The sequence below is a fragment of the Urocampus carinirostris genome, chromosome 2 (genome assembly GCF_059441175.1).
Source record: "Urocampus carinirostris isolate Australia breed hairy pipefish chromosome 2, RoL_Ucar_1.0, whole genome shotgun sequence".
NCBI lineage: Eukaryota > Metazoa > Chordata > Actinopteri > Syngnathiformes > Syngnathidae > Urocampus > Urocampus carinirostris.
Genome location: NC_142350.1, coordinates 2,513,660 through 2,534,498, shown reverse-complemented (window position 1 = coordinate 2,534,498; position 20,839 = coordinate 2,513,660). Strand labels below are relative to the sequence as shown.

Below are 20,839 nucleotides of genomic sequence, written 5' to 3'. Positions count from 1 at the left end.
TTTCAGGGATCCCCTGCAAAACATGGAATTACCAATTACTAAATAATTCGGTGCCTAAAGTTTTATTATTATTAATAATATATCATTAAAAAATAAAAATGATAATCTGAGACTTTTGGGAGCCAAAAGAGCCGACTCTACTCAGTGAGTCGAGCCCAAAAAGCCTGATTTCAAAATAGAGCTGCCTTTTTTGGTGCGGCCACTGGCGCTTCGCATGACGACGAGATAATGACTAAGAGCAGGTGTGTCATTTTCATTTTCATGCACTTTTTGAAATATTTACTTTATTCATTGCGTGATCCATAGTCAGACTGCCAAAAAACATGGCAATGGAAACCACTTTTAAGCATTTTTAAGCACTCTACCCCAAATTCAAGCATTTTCCTGATCTTGAAAATATTAAAATTCACGTAATTTCAAGGATTTCAATAACTCGTACCATTTATCACCGAGTGCACACTCCGCCAATGAAAACTCTGCTGCCACTTAATATAGTGGCGGTATATATTAGAAGACGGTAAAAAAAGAAAAAATCCTCATGTCAAACGTATCACCTTTGGCATCTTAAGAACCACTTCAATAATTGATGTTTTAAATGATTCTGCTCCCCCCCCCCAAATACATGAAATGATCTGCATTTATATAGCGTTTTTCAAGTCAATGACTTCCCAAAGCGCTTTACAATGTGGGATCCCTTGATCCCAAGATAAGCGCTCCGAGGAGGCAGTAGCTCAGGAGGTAGAGCGCTCGTCTTGGGATCAAGGGATCCCAGTTCGAATCCCGGCTCGTCCGTGTTACATGTCTAAGTGTCCTTGGGTAAGACACTGAACCCCTAATACCCCCAATAAGCAGGTTAGTGCCTTACATGGCTGCAAGGCCGCTATTGGGAAAATGTGGAGCACATTGTAAAGCGCTTTGAGAAGTCATTGACTTGAAAAGCGCTCTATAAAAAAAAATGCAGAATGCAGATATATCAATCATTTCACAATTCTTCCCTACTGGTATACATTGATAACCCATAGATAAACACAAGAGAAAAGTCAGACTGCAGTTTCACAAATATCAAAATAGATGATTTTATTCATGACTTGTAAACATAGGCAGTGCTTTTGATATGACATGTTATTCCATCCAATGCTTCGATAGGATTGGCACTCACTTTACTTCCCATTTTTAGAAAAAAAGTAAACAGAGAAAAGGCAGACAATGATTTTTTTTGTTCAACAAAAACATCACCATGGTTAAAAAGCTAAAAACCAGGGCCTTAATCTAACAAATTCCCAACTTCAAGTGTTTGTGGAGATGGGCCAAACACGTCTGATTTCCTTCCAAGGAAGTGGGGCTTTACGTCCCTCCGGAACACCAATGGCAAATTGGGAAGCAGGGAAAAGACGGATGAAGCTTCTCTTCTTCAAATTCTTTTCCACAACTACATCACATCATTTCATTAGGCCAAGTTAATTCTGACATTTTGTCAGTAGTCCAATTGTTCTTTTCAGGCAGATATGCCTAACACAATTTAACCTACATAAAACCTGAGGTCTCAAACTAAATTTACTTGGGAGGGTCGCCGGAAGTAGGGTCTGAGTGAATTTTGGCCACAACTGGTTTTCAAAGGCTGAATCTCACAGAAAGATACATGTAAGATGCATCAGACACCATTTAAGCTTCAGTTTAATGGCAGTGACTATCTCCTTCCGAACTCCAGCACCTCCTCATTCCACATTTCAATTTGAATAAGGTTTTTCGCGATTAGTTTTGCAAAAAAAATATTCATTACATTAGCTAAATTGTTAAAACCTCTAGTCTGTGATAGGATTTTGAGATGTGACGTAATGCGATTGTGTAATTACAAGACACTGCTTTTTTTCAAGGATTTATAGACAGCAACCTTAACAAAGCTCCCCAAGAGCAGTGTTTAGATCAATTTAGCCCAATTCACCTGAAATCCCAATCCAAGATGCACCCAGAGTAGATTGAATGCTGTTAATGAACTGTTCGGAGAGTCTGGACGTTTCGGTGTCTTGAAAGGTAACACTCAAGTTTTGTCACCAACTAATATCATCACTGAAAGTGCTGCAAACATTGAGTAATCTAAGTGGAAACAAACACAAATAAACAGCTTTTATTTTTGTCTGCATTTATTTTGCAAACACATGCCTGCAGATGAGAGCATCGAAATTGGAATACGGGTCTATAAAAAAATTCACAATTAGGTTTTTTGACAGAAGTCGTGCAGCCCTAGTATGTGATGTGTAAGCAAACCAAAAAGTAGCCAGGCAATCATGTTGCAGGGCAGTTTGACATCAATCTCAAACATTAGCGTGTTGAGTGCTGCCCAACTAATTAGGGTTGTATCAAACGCGCAACATTAAGCTTTAATAATATGTCGGGAGCCCCAAACTATTGTCTTGAGGGCTGTAAAAGGTCCAAGGGATTGCGACCACTGCTTTGAAGAGACATCGTGTAATATTTGACCCTGAGTTACCCCTTGTTCAGTCATGCAACCGAAAACAAATGCTCAGCAGCATAAGGAAAAATCCAAACTACGTTGACTCAAAGTGACTAAAAAGCATCATTTTTCTCCTTTTTTGACTTTCGCAAAGTTTATGGACTTTGGGTTAGCGCGCGGCTCCAAGGTGCAGAGTTTAAGGGTTCAAGTCCAGCTACTGCAACCTCCCCAGGTTTGCATCTTTCCTCCGGGCACTCCGGTTTCCTCCCACATTCTAAAAACATGCATGTTAGGTTAATTGGCCAGTCAAAATTGTCCCTAGGTGTGAATGAGCGAGTGAGTTGTCTCTCTGTGTGCCCTGTGACTGGCTGGCAACCATTTCAGGGTGTCCCCTGTCCACTTCCCAAAGATAGCTGGGATGGGCTGCAGCACCCCCGCGACCCTATTGAGGCTGAGCGATGATGAAATAACAATAATGGATGCCTGCCCCAGTTTAGTGTGTTTCAATTTTCAAACCTTAAATTGTCCCCTTACCTAAATATATATATATATATATATATATATATATATATATATATATATATACATGCATACTTAAAAAAAAATTACCCCCCAAAAATATAAAAACTTACAAAACCCAATTGTGATTTTTTTCAGACTAGTATTGAAATTCGGGTTTTTAAGGTTAATTAAGTTTTTTTTTTTTTTTTAAGGCATTTTCTGTCTTGGTTTTTTGTGAGTACGTAAGCATCGTGACATGCTTTAACCTTGAGAAAACAGTACCCTCTTTTGACTGTTAGGGTTGCTGTCTGCTGACTATTTTTCGATTCCTCAATCAAAGTACCTACCTACTTATAAGATGCAATAGATAGCACTTTAAGCTCATTATAATAGTAGTCAGTTTTCAAAATGAATCAACATTTTATTTTGAGATTCCGCCATAACGACTCAACGGTGCCCACACACAAATTTTGACTTGCCTTTCTTGGCTATGGCAGTTTAAACAAGTGTCTAAAACTTGCAGTTCAGGGGCATTTGTGGCCCTCGTGACGAGAGTTAGAAGCAGTCTTTATAAGAAAGTTAAAGGGACAGTGTGTATTATTTGATGAGTAGATGTTTTAGTATTCTGTCGTGCAACTGAAAATGAGTACTAAAAAGTACAAGTAAAAATGAAAAATTAAGGAGACTCAAAAGGTCCATAAAGCGCCATTTTTCTTTTGTTTTTTAACCCAGCCTTTCACCAGGTTTTTGATTTTTTTGGGTCACTTGAAGTAGAAAGATGGCAGATAATTATGTTATCACCCTCTAAGTAAGGCTCATGTTATGTAAAATAATAAGATATTTTTCGACCTATGAGTATCCAAAAAATGCAAATCTATATGATGAATCATGCATTTTTAGTAATTATTTAAAAAAAATTTTGAATGGATTTTTTTTTCCAGTAGGTGGCACACACACCACCCCTTTAAGTGAAGCCCAAGCAGATTATGGATTCATTTGACAGATGGATTGATTTTCATATGAATTCTTTAGGTTTTTATTTTTCGATTTTATTTTGTGTAGGGAATTTTTAAAAATGTATTTGAAAACACTGGAATGTTTTTATCTGAACTTTTTGTGAAAAACATAAATTGACTTAACCTCACCGAGACCCTACCTTCAGCAGCCCCCAGGTAAATTGAGTTTGAGACCCCTGCGTTAAAACTTGCCTCTGATAAGCCGGCGCCGTTAAAACCAGAACTGTAAGAACTCTGGTTGCCCATACACCACCCATCTCAATGTCGACTAGATTTCGGTTAATCGTGCAGCCCTAATCACTGTGATTAGAGGTTATTTATTTTGGTTAATCAGGAAACAAGATGGTCGCCAGCAATGTTCCCTCTAATTTTCCACGTGTCTGAGTGTTCACACAAAGTCTGTGAGCAACGCTTGAAACAACAGTGAGCAACAGCAATCCCAAGTTTGGCAACCAAGTCATTATCTAACATGTCCAAAACTTGACATCAAGTTACATTTTGCTGAGTTTCCGGCAACGCAAAAATGTTTTTCACTTTTGAATGAATTGACTCATGTACTATTGCAAAGGTTGTACAGCCTGCCAATGTCATTTGTTTTTCCAACAATTCTTTCACAAGATTTCCATTTCTTTTTTTTCCTGGTATCTTTTGTCGCATAATATTAACATTTTTGGGGGCTTATTTAGTCGGTTGCACGATACACAACTGTATTCAATCACATTTTTTAGTAGAAGTACAATGTTGGCAACAAGATTGACTTGGTATAATTGGAAATTATTTGAATGCAACACAAACTTTTTTTTCTATTTTTTCAATTCATTTAAAAAAGTTCTCATTGTGATTATTTTTTCCTACCTGTTACTTTTTTCTTTTTGTTCTCTATTTACTTTTTTTTCATTCGTTTTTTTCTTTTCTTTTTTGGGGCTTTTTCTGAATTTTTCCTTCTTTTTTCTCTTCATTTTGTTTCTTTTTTTTCTCAGCTTTTCACTACTTTTTCATTTTGGTATTTTTTTCTTTTTTCTTCTATTCCCCCTTCCTTTAAGTCATTTTGTGCATAATTTTACATAATATTTGGTGGTGTAGGGATTAAAGGAGCAAAAACAACCTGAAGAGCCGTTTAGGACCCGAAAATGCCGGTTCCCTTTAGTGAGCTGAGCCGAAGAAGCCGGTTCTCGAAAAACTCTACTGACTTTACTCAACTTCGTTCTACTTTGACCTTGACTTCAAAATACCGCATTTAGAACATAGCGTCAGGAGAACCCGTGTATTTTTACCTTCATGCACTGTAACTGGGTAGAGCGCAATTGCGCACACACGCAGCTTAGAGGGAACATTGCTCTGGATAGATTTTCTTGTGCACTGAGAACAGTGTGCGATTGCGCACGCGCGCAGCTTAGAGGGAACATTGGTCGCCAGTAAACTCTCTTGAGGTGAGCTTATTTTTTTGACGATTAAAAGGCACATTTCTCTACATACAAGTATTTTAAATAATGACGTTTCAATTATTATTCATATCAATATTGTGTCCTTTTAATGACTGTTGTTTTTCAAACTTTTTTTCCTTTGAAAAATCTCGAGGCACACTGTCCATCGAAAATAAATTTCCCGGCACCCATTTTGTGTTTTATTTTGATTTTTTTTTTTTTTGCGTAAATTGTGATGTTGCCTAAGTTAACAGTACAAAGTTCACTGATCACTGTGGTTTGGGAAGTGATATATTTAGGGCAATACTTTTGATGTAATTATAGATAATATATTTTTTAACCCCATTTACAATACTTTTATCTTCTTTTTCAAGAACGAAAATAATACTTAAAATGACCAAAATCTGCCAATGGAATAATTCTTTTTTTACTGTATATTTTATTTTTTTGTTTTTAAATACATTTATGAAAAATAAATTCCAATTATGTGGAAGATTTTTACTTTGATTTATTTTTTAAAATTTGCAACGCAATCTTAAGCAGCATTTTAAAACAGAATACATTATCAAATACTTGCCTGTACTACTTCATTCGTTCTGTGTACATTGTTACACAGAATGACAATACAAGGAAATTATTATTATTATTATTATTCATGAGGATATAGTTAATTTATAAATATAAAAAGATATAGCAATCTGCTTCCACCTAACAGTAAAAATGAACATTACAGTTACTGGGCTGTTTGCTGGTAGAAAGAAAACACATGTATACTGAAAAATTGCATGCTTTTTGCAAAAAGTAAAATTGAGCAATTTTCTTCGGCACACTAGACAAGGTCCCACAGCACACTTGTGTGCCCTGGCACACTGCTTAAAAACACTGCATTAAATCATACACAATGTCCCTTTAAAACCTGTCACTCACAGTTTTTTGGGGGTTTTATATGTGTGCGTGGACAAAACTCCCTAATATGACAATTTTTTGGGGTGGGGTTTCGCCTTTTCTTATTCGCTTAAACGTGGATTGAAATCAATTTAAATGTGCCCCGAATAACTTAAAAAGGTGTCGGGCAGGCAGATAGAACCCGAACCGAGGTCATGCCAACTTCAAGAAAGGCACAAATAGGGTCAAATTCCACGCTCAACTCCAGCTAACGTCATAACGTGTCCAACCTTTAGGTGGCGCTAAAAACACCCGTCGCCCACGGTGCATGAAACTAACCACGCCTCTGTACCCAGTCCTCGGTACCCCGGACTTGAGATCGTCCATTACCCCCAAAGCCCGGGCAAAAACTTTAAAAGTGTCCCTGCTGGAGTAGGTGACTCTATAAGGTCCTGATCCTGGCAAGGCTCCCCCCTGCTGCAGTTGCTCTATCTTAACAGAGGGCGCGTCGTAAACCCGCTGGATGAAGTGTGCATCGTAGAGTTCTTTCCGCAAATGCGAGTAGTCCCCTTCGGAGAAAGGCACAAACTGGGTATTGAGTCGGATGTAGCGCAGGTATTGGTCGAAAAACTGGCCCAGACTGACGCCTTTACGTCCGAAGGTGATTGTGCGTGAGATTTCGGGCCGCACGCAAGAGCGATCCCGGCGTTGCTCGGGCAGGCGCATCCAGTCGTCCCAGAATGCCGAGGGCCATTTGGGTTCCAGCTCCTCCCAAAGGTCTTTGAGAAGCATCCAGCCCAAGCCAGGAAAGAAGTCCGTACGGTGGAGGAGGTCCGCCTGGGACGGGTCCACAGCCGAGTCCCGGCCGTTGTCGTTCCAGGCCGACACGCACCACAACGTGGGGTCTGAACGCAGGATGGGGTACATAGCGCGGAAGTACTCAAAGAAGTCAGGGGCGACCTAGGGGGGCCAAAACACAATAAAGACTCAATTTAGTGCAGTTGTAGGGTTCGACCTGAACCTCAAACCAGTTCTTTTATCCTAATCAGGGTTTATACACCTTTTTCAAGGGAAATTTCAAGCACTTTTAAGGACTTTTAAGCTAATTTTCCCAAAATCATTAAAAGAAGATATGCATTGTCAATCAAAATATTCGGGGCCCAAACCCTAGCTCTACACCTAAGCCTAGCTGTAAACCAATTTTGGAACCCTACAATCATTTTAGAACCCTAAAATGGGGCTCAAACTAATTCCTAACCCTTAGCCGACATCTCACCAGAGTTGCAACCCTGTTTCAAACCGTAACAATTGCTCTGAACGAATTTTGATTTAGAACCCTGATATGGTGCTCAAACTATACTGGACTGTCTCAGAAAATTAGAATATTGTGATAAAGTTCTTTATTTTCTGTAATGCAATTAAAAAAACAAAAATGTCATACATTCTGGATTCATTACACATCAACTGAACTATTTCAAGCCTTTTATTATTTTAATATTGCTGAATTTGGCTTACAGCTTAAGAAAACTCAAAAATCCTATCTCAAAATATTAGAATATCATGAAAAAGTATACAAGTAGGCTATTCAACTAATCACCTGAATCATCTAATTAACTCGAAACACCTTGCGAGGGTTTCCTGAGCCTTAAAAACACTCAGCTTGGTTCAGTAAACTAAATCACTGCTGATCTGACTGCTGTCCAGAGGACCATCATTGATACCCTCCATCAGGAGGGTAAGACACAAAAAGACATTTCTCAAAGAGCAGGCTGTTCACAGAGTGCAGTTTCAAAGCATATCCACAAAAAGTCTGTTGGAAGGGAAAAATGTGGCCGGAAACGCTGCACAACCAAGAGAGATGACCGCAGCCTTAACAAAATTGTGAAGAAGAGCCGCTTCCAGAATTTGAGGGAGCTTCAAAGACAGTGGGCTGAAGCTGGAGTCCAGGTATCAAAAGCCACAGTTCACAGACGTGTCCGGGAAATGGGCTACAATAGCCGTATTCCCATGGTCAAGCCACTTCTGAACTCAAGACAACGGAAGAAGCGTCTGACTTGGGCTATGCAGAAGAAGCACTGGACAGTTGCAGAGTGGTCCAAAGTCCTCTTTTCAGACGAAAGCAAGTTTTGCATTTCATTTGGAAGTCAAGGCGCCAGAGTCTGGAGAAAGGCTGGAGAGGAGCAAAATCCAAGTTGCTTGAAATCCAGTGTGAAGTTCCCACAGTCAGCAATGGTTTGGGGAGCCATGTCAGCTGCTGGTGTTGGTCCACTGTGTTTCATCAAGTCCAGAGTAAATGCAACTGTGTACCAAGAGATTTTAGAGCACTACATGCTTCCATCTGCTGAAAAGCTCTATGGAGATGAGTATTTCATTTTCCAGCATGATCTGGCACCTGCCCACAGTGCCAAAACCACCAGTAACTGGTGCACTGACCATGGCATCACTGTCCTTGATTGGGCTGCTAATTCCCCTGACCTGAACCCCATCGAGAATTTGTGGGGTATAGTTAAGAAGAAGATGAAAGACACCAGACCTACAAATGCAAATGAGCTGAAGGCCGCTATCGAAGCATCCTGGGCATCAATAACACCTCAGCAATGCCACAGGCTGATTGCCTCCATGCCACGCCGGATTGATGCAGTAATCCGTGCAAAAGGATTCCCAACCAAGTACTGAGTGCATCAATGGACATTTTCAAATGTTTGATTTAGTTTTGCTGTTATAAAATATTTTTTTTTTACTTGGTCTGAGGAAGTATTCTAATATTTTGAGATAGGATTTTTGAGTTTTGTTCAGCTGTAAGCCAAAATCAGCAATATTCAAATAATAAAAGGCTTGAAATAGTTCAGTTGATGTGTAATGAATCCAGAATGTATGACATTTTTGTTTTTTTAATTGCATTACAGAAAATAAAGAACTTTATCACAATATTCTAATTTTCTGAGACAGTCCAGTAGTTCATAAGCCCCCGTTTACAACCGTAACCCTAGCTCTATAAATAAATAATTAAATAATAAATAATTTTGGAACCGTACATTCAGTTTAGACTCAAATTCTAGGCCCTCAAGCTAAACCTACACCTAAATCCTGGCTGTAATCCTAGACCTAAATCCAATTTGGAACCGTACATTCAGTTTGGAACCCTAATATGGGGCTCAAACTCATGGTTCCTGTGGAACATTGGAACAATTTCAAGCATTTACAAGCATTTCATCTAAAACTCATGCACTTTTCAAATCTTGAAAATCCTGCTCTACACCTACATGGCCATTTATATAACCTTGCCCCTCCTTCACACTGCCAGCTGCACTCCCCCCCCAGCTCTGGAACTTATTGCCATCTGACCTCCGAATTTATGTGACCCTGTCCTTTAAATCCTGACTCAAAATTCATCTCTTCAGACTTGCCTTTTATTGACACTCTGCCTCACTTCCCCCCTTTTTTAACTCTACTGTGTTTCATTTGCCATTTATTACTTACTTGTTATACTCTTGTTTTATTCTTGCTTTTATCTTTGCTGTACGGCGTAACACGGGCAAAACATTTTTGGAAGAGCTGTAAAGTCAGATTTATTCAAGCCAACCAACAGTGAACCTTACAAAAAAAAACATTCATATGGCAAACAATGCATGTACAAACAAAAAAGAATAACAGACACGTTGACCACCGGAAGTTGAAAACCACTCAAAACTCAAATGTACAAAATGCTGCTAATTATAAATTAAATAAAAAATATCCATCTACCCTAGTCCTATCCCAAGAGGGGTGACTGACAGCAAGACAAACACATACACAAAAACAAAGAAAATAAAAAAGGAAAAAGTAGCAAAAAACACAAAAAATTTGACCATGGCCAACCCAAATGCCCAAACACCCAAACAAGTTAAGCACCTCGGCACCCAGTTTGTCATGCAAAAATATACAAAAACAACAAAAATCTGTTCACAAAACTAAATCTATAACTAAATTATGCAAGTCAACTGCAGGAGAGAGAGTGGGAAAGGTGAGAGGAGAGAGAGTGGGAAAGGTGAGATGGCACAACATTCATTTGGACAGGTAACTTAAAATTAGTTTTACCTGGTTATATCAGTATCAGAAATTATTTTCCCCCAATTTTATTAACACTCCACTTATTGAAACATGAATATTTTGTTTGTTTGTTTGTTTGTACATGATTCAATTGTTTGTTTGTTTGTACATGATTCAAATTGAATCTTTTCTTCCGGCGCCGTCACGAATGGCAGCCACTCCAGCAGCTCCCGTGTTATTTTCGATTGTTCTCGATTGTTCTCAGCTCAGGGATGCTGCTGGAAATGTGAATTTCCCTTCGGGGATGAACAAAGTATCTATCTATCTATCTATCTATCTATCTAAATAAATAATATTTGGTTTACAAAATAAATGAACTTCAAAAATGAAGATTTGCTCACAAATGATAATTAACATCAACACTTTTAGGATTAACAGTTTTATTTCATAGGAATTTCCAACTAAATTCTGAATATAAAATTCAGTGCAGGAACACATATTTATATTTAATCGGACTTTTTACAAAATCATTTTTCTTAAGATTTATTATTAGGATGAGCATACTGATTAAGATATTTTGAAAAGCTTCACATACCCCCTGCAGTACCCACATGTACCCTGAGGGCTAAGCGTACCCACATTTTAGAACCACTGGTTTAGTAGACACTCTGAATAAGGTTAGACAAATATTAATGGAGTTTGAACTTGCAAGAAGAACAGGAGGAGCCCTTACAAAACGTATAAGATGTCGAATATCCGACTCGAAGGACCAAATGTTAGTATACACTCAAAATAAGGAGAGAAGATATAGAAACAGAAGAAAGACATCCCAGATTTATTTTAACTAGCTCGTATGTAAGAGGAAGGTCTCAAGCAGTCTGCTTTCGAGTGGTAGCATCTGAAAATTCTTGTAACTTGGCTTTTCTAGTGTATGTCGGGCAATATTTTTGTTTGAAAGATACCTTGTTTCTCAATTTTCTTAAATGGTCTTAACGGGTTCAAACTGCATAATGTGTGCAAGGGTGCTTACAGATAAGAAAGGGGTCAAGCAAAGACAGCCACAGCAACCTAGCGCTCAGCTCAAGTGTTCTAATCAAAACCTGAGAGGCCTAATCCAACACAGAAGACAGACTCACCTCCAGATCGTCCTCCACCACCACTACAGTGGCCTGCGAGAAGGTCTTGAAGACCTGATTGAGGGCCCAGCGATAATGCCTCGCGATTTTGTAGTAGCCCTGGAACTTGCGGTGCCCGGGCCGTACTCGAATGTCCGACAGGTCCGGCTGGCGGATGTGGGTAACATGCTGGCCATAGGCCCCGATCACGTTTCCGGTTTCGGCGTGGCCACAATCCTGGCTTACGATGATGGGGTGCAGGTCCGGGGAAGGCCGATACTGGATTAGTTTGTCCAGGCTGCGTTTGACTGTGACTCTGTCACAAGCGATGACCAGGATGGGGATCACCACATCAGGGCTTGACGTTGGAGGTCTGTCTGTCTCTGGTGCCCGAGTCGAGGGGAACTGACCAGGATTTGGATCAGGACTGTCTTTCAAAGAAACTGGGGGTTTCTGGGCCTGGCTGATATCCTTGGGCAAAACAGTGGCGACAGTTTCCCCTATTCCGACATCTCCGTGCTTAACCCAGGCAGCCCGGTTTTGCTCAATTTGCTTCAGCAAATTCTTCTGGTTGGCAAGCTGCACTTCCACCTCCTCAGCGAGTCGGAAAACCTCCCCGGCCAAGTCCAGCCGGTTCCCTTTACCCCGGATCAGACCCCACTCCTCGTTTCCGCCGGGTTCGGCGCCCCCCCTTTCCCCGAGGCGGCCTGTTGGCGGGCGGCCCCACAAGTAAAGCAAAAGCAAAGCGTTCCACGCCACAAAGAGAAAAGCGCCGCACAGGATGAGGGAGCCTTTCTTTCGAACCATGGCCCGAGGACACTTCAAAGGGCCGGTCAGCGGGCACAGGACCAAGCGAAGGAAAATAAGTTGGACAGGTGGGCAGAATCTTTGGGATCTGGGTGCCAGGTTTGGTGGGAAAGATCTGGACACGGGATCACATGGTTCCAAAATCAGAACCGACCTCGACGGTTTGCCCAAAGTTAATGCAGCCAATCCGATTAAAAACCTCCGGTAACAGAAATAAGGGCGGGTAAGAGGAGCCAGGATCACTTTGAAGAAGGTAAAGCTGCCGTTTGTACATTATTTGTCGCTCATCTTCCTGGAAACAAAATAATAGAAAAAGAATTAGTCATCAATGGTGTTGGAAATAACGCTGTAATAGATTACCCCGTTACGTCACAGCGTTATCTAATTATTTTTATTTCTAACGTTACAATGACGTTACAGATGGTTAAAAGCGGTGCGTCACTTTGAATAATTTTAGACAAGGTGTGTTGGCATGGACGGGTGTTTATTTTGGTGTCACTCTCAAGTTAACAATAACATAAAACTGTAAACATTAGGGGACATATTGTGCATGCTCAGTAAAAATGTGGCATTATGGGTAATGTAGTTATTAACCATATAACATCACAGAGAAAATAATTGGATAGCCAATTTATATTGCTTTACTATTAACTGCTCGGTGGCCTTGGGGGTATGGCGCCCGCCCCGAGACTGGGAGGTTGTGGTTCAAGCCTCGGCCGAGTCATACCGAAGACTTAAAACATTGGTACCCGTTGCCTCCCTGCTTGGCGGTCGGCATTAAGGGTTGGAATTGGGGGGTTTGGTCACCTAATGACTCCCAACACCTCAGTTGGGTTGAGCGAGGGGGCTGGGAATCCCCTCCTCTGAATCAATCTCCAAAAAAAAAAAAAAAAAAAAAAAGAAGAGTCAGAAATGGCTCTAGACACCTCCCACTAGGGAGATATGGCTGTGGTATATATAATTATATATATATATATATATATATATATATATTACTATTAACTGTGTGAACAATATATTTGAAGTGCGGTCGCGCATTTCTACTTAACAAGCGTTTCAGTTAGTGAGAGATGTATTTATTTTACACTGCAGTGTTAAACACACTTTATATTGATGAACTTTTTTACTTTTGTTGTGTGACAATACTTACAGTAGCATATGTCTACTTGAGCAGTTGTCTGACTAGATAGTCATTTATTCTATAGCTTGAAACTCACTTTATATTGTTTTACAGTTGACCTTTGTTGTGAACAAAACACTTGATGTACAGTAGCATACAGACGCTGCCCTACTTACGAAGATACGTTCCAGACGATCGTTCAAAAGTTGAATTTGTTCGTAAGATACTTCCGTGCTATATTTTGTATGGAATGCAAGTTTAAGGCTTGTATATGTATACTGATGCTCCTCTACTTACGACCATTCGACTTACAAAAAATGGTAGGTAGGAACATTTTTTTCTGGATGTCAAAAAATATCCGGACATTGCTGTAAGTTAGATGTTGTATTGTGTGCACCTTTTTTCAGACTACAGGACAGTACTGAAGTGCTTCTTTCCGCCGCTACTGGCGTGTGGTGTTGTGAGAGCTCACTCAGCATCCACTCCGAAGAAGAAATCCGCTTCCCTCTCCTAGTTCGTGTGTAAACATTCTATACTGTATGTCCAGCGCGCTAAGAACTTTGACATTTTTGTTGTTTAATATCTCGTGCATCCATTCAATATGGTTAGTGTAAAGTGTAAAGAAGAGGCGAGCTGTTTCATTTGAAATGAAAGTGGAATATGGAAGCTTGATGCTGTTGAGAAAATGGTTGGATCGCTTTTTTTCGGCCTCTTTTTACCACGGAGGAGGAAGTCCCCTAACTCTCAAAAGTAAGTTTAACTTAAATGTATTTATCTTTATAGAGCACATTATTCTATGAACGTATTTTTTAGTACAAAACAATGGAGGTTACTTACACAAGTCTTAAACATACATTTCATACAAAATTTAGCACTTAAGCAACTTACAAACAAATTCAACTTTGAAAGAGGGAAATTACAACTTGAAGGGCTGTAGTAAATTAAAAATCCCAAAGGTGAGAACAACCAGGAATGTATGTGTGTGTCTGTGTGTGGAGTCAAACTTTAGAATAATTTACAAGATAAGATCAAACAATGTCCAACTATTCATGTGTTCAAATTTAAATACAAAAAAACATTACTGGCGAAATACAGGGATGAAGAAAATGGGATATGAGTGAGATTGGAAATAGTGCGTTAAAAACTATAATTAACTTTGTTGTTATTTTTGCTATTATATCATAACTGTTATCATATTAATTTTTATTTTTTTTATTATCATTGGTGCCGCAGTGATGTTTGGTAACTAGTGGCATTATGACGTTCAAGGGATGGGTATTACGAAGATAAGTGTATAAAATATGTGATTATTGTAATTATTATAATTATTGATATCTGACCTATGTAATAAGTATATCTATGAGATTTTGTTATATTAGACACAAGAGGAGAAGAGGATTTGTAAAATGTATTTAATAGGGAAGATAAAGGGGTAGGGAAAATAAGCATCTGCTTCTGACAACCCCTTTTCGAACATGTTATGCAACATTATTTTGTTGTTGACTCACTGTTTTTGTTCCGTTTTTATTTTAATGTTCGAAATAAAGTATTCTCCTCCTTGATCTGATACCTTATCGTGGTGGAGGAGTTTGGGTGTCCCAATGATCCTAGGAGCTATGTTGTCGGGGGGCTTTAAGCCGCTGGTAGGATCACCCATGGCAAACAGGTCCTAGGTGAGTGGCCAGACAAAACGCAGATCAGAAGACCCCTTATGATGAGACAAAACGTTGGTCCTCAATTTCCCTCGCCCGGACGCGGGTTACCGGGGCCCCCTTCTGGAGCCAGGCCTGGAAGTGGGGTCGGCTAGCGAGCGCCTGGTGGCCGGACCCTTACCCACGGGGGCCGGCCGGGCACAACCTGAAGGAACGACGTGAGACCCTCTTCCGATGGGCTCACCGCCTGTAGGAGGGGCCAAAGGGGCTGGGTGCGCAGAGAGCTGCGTAGCGGCCAAGGGTTGGCGCGACGATCCCCGGCTACAGAAACTGGCTTTTGGGACATGGAACGTTACCTCTCTGGCAGGGAAGGAGCCCGAGTTGGTGCGTGAGGTTGAGAAATTCCGACTAGATATAGTCTGACTCACCTCCACGCACGGCTTGGGCTCTGGTACCAGTCCTCTCGAGAGGGGTTGGACTCTCTTCCACTCTGGAGTTGCCCGTGGTGTGAGGCGCAGTTGTGGGTATATTAGTTGCTCCACGGCTCGGCGCCTGTACGTTGGGGTTCACCCCAGTAGACGAGAGGGTAGCCTCCCTCCGCCTTTGGGTGGGGGGACGGGTTCTGACTGTTGTTTGTGCTTATGCACTAAATAGCAGTTCGGAGTACCCACCCTTCTTGGAGTCCTTAGAGGGTGTGCTTGAGAGCGCGCCCCCTGGGGACTCCCTCGTATTGCTGGGAGACTTCAACGCTCACGTGGGAAATGACAGTGAGACCTGGAGGGGCGTGATTGGGAAGAACAGCCCCCCTGACCTGAACCCGAGTAGTGTTTCGTTATTGGACTTCTGTGCCCGTCATGGTTTGTCCATAATGAACACCATGTTCAGACATAAGGGTGTCCATATGTGCACTTGGCACCAGGACACCCTAGGCCGTAGTTCGATGATCGACTTTGTATGTTTCGTCGGACCTGCGGCCGCATGTTCTGGACACTCGGGTGAAGAGAGGGGCGGAGCTGTCAACTGATCACCACCTGGTGGAGAGTTGGCTTCGATGGTGGGGGAAGATGCGGGCCCGACCCGGCAGACCCAAACTTATTGTGAGGGTCTCTTGGGAACCGCTGGCAGAATCTCCTGTCAGAAGAAGTTTCAATTCACACCTCCGGCAGAACTTAACCCATGTCCCGAGGGAGGCGGGGGACATTGAGTCCGAGTGGACCATGTTCCGCGCCTCCATTGTCGAAGGGGCTGATCGGAGCTGTGGCCGTAAGGTAGTCAGTGCCTGCCGTGGCAACAACCCTCAGACCCGTTGGTGGTCACCGGCGGTGAGGGATGCCGTCAAGCTGAAGAAGGAGTCTTATTGGGCCTTCCTGGCCTGTGGGACTCTGGAAGCAGCTGGCAGGTATGGGCTGGCCAAGCGCAATGCGGCTTCGGCGGTTGCCGAGGCAAAAACTCATGGGAGGAGTTTGGCGAGGCCATGGAAGCTGACTTCCGGACGGCTTCGAGGAAATCTGGTCCACTATCCGGCGTCTTAGGGGGGGAAACGGTGGGCCATCGACACTGTGTATAGTGCCGATGGGGAGCTGCTGACCTCGACCCGGGACGTTGTGAATCGGTGGGCGGAGTACTTCCAAGACCTCCTCAATCCCACCAACACGTCTTCTTCTGGGGAAGCAGAGCCTGAGGACTCTGGGTTGGGCTCTCGTATCACTGGGGTTGAAGTCACCGAGGTGGTCAAAAAACTCCTCGGTGGCAGGGCCCGGTGGGTCAATGAGATCCGCCCAGAGTTCATTAGGGCTCTGGATGTTGTGGGCGTGTCATGGTTGACACGCCTCTGCAACATCGCGTGGACATCGGAGACAGTGCCTCTGGACTGGCAGACTGGGGTGGTGGTTCCCGTCTTTAAGAAGGGGGACCGGAGAGTGTGTTCCAACTACAGAGGAATCACACTTATCAGCCTCCCTGGTAAGGTCTATTCAGGGGTACTGGAGAAGAGGGTCCGCCAGGAAGTCGAATCTCGGATTCAGGAGGAACAGTGTGGTTTTCGTCCTGGCCGTGGAACACTGGACCAGCTCTATACACTCTGCAGGGTCTTTGAGGGTGCATGGGAGTTTGCCATGTGTTTTGTGGACTTGGAGAAGGCATTCGACCGTGTTCCTTGGGAGGCCCTGTGGTGGGTGCTTCGGGAGTATGGGGTACCGCACAGTCCGGGCTGTGGGGTCCCTGTATGCCCGGTGCCAGAGTCTGGTCCGCATTGCCGGCAGTAAGTCGGATTCGTTCCCGGTGAGGGTTGGGCTCCGCCAGGGCTGCCCTTTGTTACCGATTGTGTTCATAACTTTTATGGACAGAATTTCTAGGCGCAGCCTTGGCGGGAATGGAGTCCGTTTTGGGGGCCTGCCTCAGCATTGCGTCACTGCTTTTTGCAGATGATGTGGTGCTGTTGGTTTCCTCAGGCCGTGAATTTCAGCTCTCGCTGGAGCGATTCGCAGCCGAGTTGTAAGGGGCCGGGATGAGGATCAGCACCTCCAAGTCCAAGGTACTCCGTCGGAAAAGGGTGGTATGCTCCCTCCGGGTCAGGGAGGAGGTCTTGCCCCAAGTGGAGGATACAAGGGTCCGAAATGAGTTTCCTCCGCAGGGTGGCTGGGTTCTCCCTTGGAGGTAAGGTGAGAAGCTCAGTCATCCGGGAGGGACTCGGTGTAGAGCCACTGCTCCTCCGCGTTGAGAGGAGCCAGTTAAGGTGGCTGGGGCATCTAATAAGGATGCCTCCTGGACATCTCCCTTGGGAGGTGTTCCGGGCATGTCCCACCGGCAGGAGGCCCCGGGGGCGACCCAGGACACGCTGGAGAGACTATGTCTTTCGGCTGGCTTGGGAACGCCTCGGGGTCCCGTCGGATGAGCTGAAGGAGGTGGCTGGGGATAGGGACGTCTGGGCTTCCCTTTTAACGCTGCTGCCCCCGCGACCCGACCTCGGATAAGCGGAAGACAATGGATAGATGGATGGAAATAAAGTATTCATTCATTCAACTTTCCAACGATCATCCGGAACATATCTCAATCGTAAGTAGGGGAGCGTCTGTATCTACTTGACCAGTTGTTTCAGGTTGTGAGAGTTAGATCTAATGTATTAATCTATGTATTATATTGTTTACTGTTTGATTTTGTGGCACTTTCAAGTGTAGGATAAACCTGGTTAGGTGCAATAAAAAGGACAAGGTTCTACAAGACGTCTACCTGCCTGTTCTTCTCAATTCAACTAAATTAAAAACTGTTGAAAATTGGTAATTCTTTGACATATAAACTTTTTTTTAAAGTAACATAAATAGTTACTTTCCCTGGTAACTAGTTACTTTTACGGGAGGGTAATTCGGTTACTAACTCATTTACTTTTTGGAAAAATAAGTGAGTAACTACACTTGCTTTTTTACAGTAACATGGCCAACACTGGTCATAAAGTTGCAAAGCCTTGCAACTCGGCCACCACTTCTTCGACCTGTCACCCTCTGGTTAGCAGCACAGGTTCTTCAGGTAGAGATAAACTCGGAATGAACGCCATGCGACCCCCCTGCATCCTAAAACAAGTACCAAAGATCGCCTTATTTGAACCCTAACCCCTACAGCACACGATTTTCTCAAGCACGTACAGGTCTTGATGTATATCAATGAACATTTGTTGTCGTAACGTAGCCCTGAATCTCTATCGACAGCCAAACCTGAGCTTTGATCGCCATACTTTGAATGTTAAATCACAATAATAATGAGGTAAACTTACAACCATCCTACTTGGATTGTCTGGATGATGTTAACATGATCATAAACCATCTATAGGCTTCAGAGTCTTCCTTTGAGATCAAATTCCTGGTTTAAACTGGCAAAACTAGACAGATATTCTGATAGAGATTCGACCATGAGTGTCAAAATCAACTAGAAAAGAACGGGGGAATGTCACGAGGCACTGAGCCACAGGATATCAGTAGCATTAGTATCTCAAACCAATTAAAGGAGGTAACTTAGCAACAGAGACCCACAAATGCTAATCTTGTTAGGATGAAAAGCAACAGCTTGGAAGCTTCAATGGCTACCACAACTTGGTGACATTCAGGAATCGTTCGTAAGGAAACAATCACATAACGGCCAGCATCTTGTCAGGAGCACAAGAACCAAAACTGACCAGGCCCAAATGTTGCTATAATAACAGGCGTGGACTGTACAGAAAGGACCGTAAGACAGAAAGAAGGACAGTTTATTAAACCTGGCTTTGACTAACTCCAACTTTACCAGAATTATATACATGTGTGTGTGTGTGTGTGTGTGTGTGAATTTTATTGTGTTTTTGAATTGCTCCTGCTAAAATTTATTGCACATATTCATTGCACTATTGTTACAATGCACTATTCATTGCATTATTATTATTTATTTAACCTGTACCAGCTTTTCTAGGCACTACGTTGTAATACAGTAGTTATTTTGCCTATTCATCTTGATAGTCATATATTTTGTGTGCACATGTTTTTTACATGTTTAACTCTGAAGTGCCATGTCTAATCGCGTTGCATACAATATTATGTCAATAACAATAAATTCTGATTCTAATACAGAACATCGGCAGCATATTCATGACGTCAGGTTTGAGTCTGCGATGCTCAACTTGACGATGCTAAGCTAGCTAGCTAGTCACTAGCAGCTCAGTTATTTTGAACAAACGGCTTTATTCGCTAAACTGCTCCTGTAGTAGCTACCAAGGGGACAGTGTGTAGTCCACGGACCGTAAGAATTTGTAACGATAACAGGCGGAGGGTGTACTCACCTCGTACAAACCGCGGCTGGCCGAAACGCCTTTCCCGGGAGAAAATTCTCATTAAATCAGTTCTGGAGCTCGCTGTCGTCATCTGGCTACCGACGCTTCCGCTCGGCTGTCACGTTCGTGGTTCATCTTGACTGGTCCACTGACGGCCAAACGTTAACTGGGCCGGAGTTGTGGAGATTCGGGCCAGCCCAATGGAAGTTCTGCCCGGAGTCGTGGAGGTTTTGTCCAGGAGGCGCGGCCATTAGCCGCGTTCCATATGGGGCGACTCCGCTGGAGCAGTGCAGCCGCCGGACCGGGCCGCAGGCTGCGTCCTGCGCCAGAGCGAGCGCTCGCTATACAGGTGATGCTTTCCGCTATGTCGTGACCTCACTTCCGTAGTACGGACTAGCCTTTTAACATTGTTTCCCAACCTATTTGGAGCCATCGCACACTTGTTTGTTAAACTATCTCGAGGCACAGTCTATCCAAAATGTTTAAAAAATAATTCTCAACACCAGTCTCATTTTAAGTTTAAATTATGATGTGATAAAATTGGTATTTCATTTTGGCTTATTTCATAATCTAGTTTTGGATTAAACTATAATTTAACATTTACTCTATTTTTCCTTGTTCTTCTAGAGACCTAGCATTCACGTAAAATAAAAAAAATAAATAAAAGAAATGTCAGCCACTGTTGCATTTTATTCACGTATTTGTAGTAAAAATAAAATTAGCAAATTTGTGTGCAAGATTTTTACCTTTTTACATTATAATTTTTGCAGTGAATCGCCAAACAGCTTCAAAAACAACAAGGGTTATGAAATGTACTGTATGAGCAGATTATTACTATATAAATAGAAAAAGGAAACAGCTGTCACCAACAGATATGAATGAATGTTAGTTACTCGACTGGTCATTAAAAGAAAGCAACGATATTATGCAAACATATGTTTTTGTTTTGCAAAGATTACCATAGGACACACACACACACACACACACACACACACACACACACACACACACACACACACACACACACACACACACACACACACTTT

At 42.3% G+C, this 20,839-nt stretch overlaps 1 protein-coding gene across 1 annotated transcript; it reads right to left on the bottom strand.

The window, feature by feature from the left end:
- Positions 1 to 1,051: 1,051 nt before the first annotated feature.
- mgat1b (alpha-1,3-mannosyl-glycoprotein 2-beta-N-acetylglucosaminyltransferase b) lies at positions 1,052 to 20,150 on the bottom strand. The gene is made up of 3 exons (XM_088328326.1): positions 19,803 to 20,150; positions 11,444 to 12,521; positions 1,052 to 7,238 (listed from the first exon to the last, which is right to left on the bottom strand). The coding sequence occupies exons 2-3, from the start codon at positions 12,227 to 12,229 to the stop codon at positions 6,537 to 6,539; spliced, it is 1,488 nt and encodes a 495-aa protein (XP_088184452.1). The 5' UTR covers positions 12,230 to 12,521; positions 19,803 to 20,150; the 3' UTR covers positions 1,052 to 6,536.
- Between the last annotated feature and the right edge of the window lie 689 nt (positions 20,151 to 20,839).

Coding starts and splice junctions, on each gene's coding strand:
- mgat1b (XM_088328326.1), bottom strand. CDS start 12,229: ATGGTTCGAAAGAAAGGCTCCCTCATCCTGTGCGGCGCTTTTCTCTTT. Junction 7,239..11,443: donor TGGTGGAGGACGATCTGGAG/GTGAGTCTGTCT, acceptor TGGCCCCCCTAG/GTCGCCCCTGACTTCTTTGA.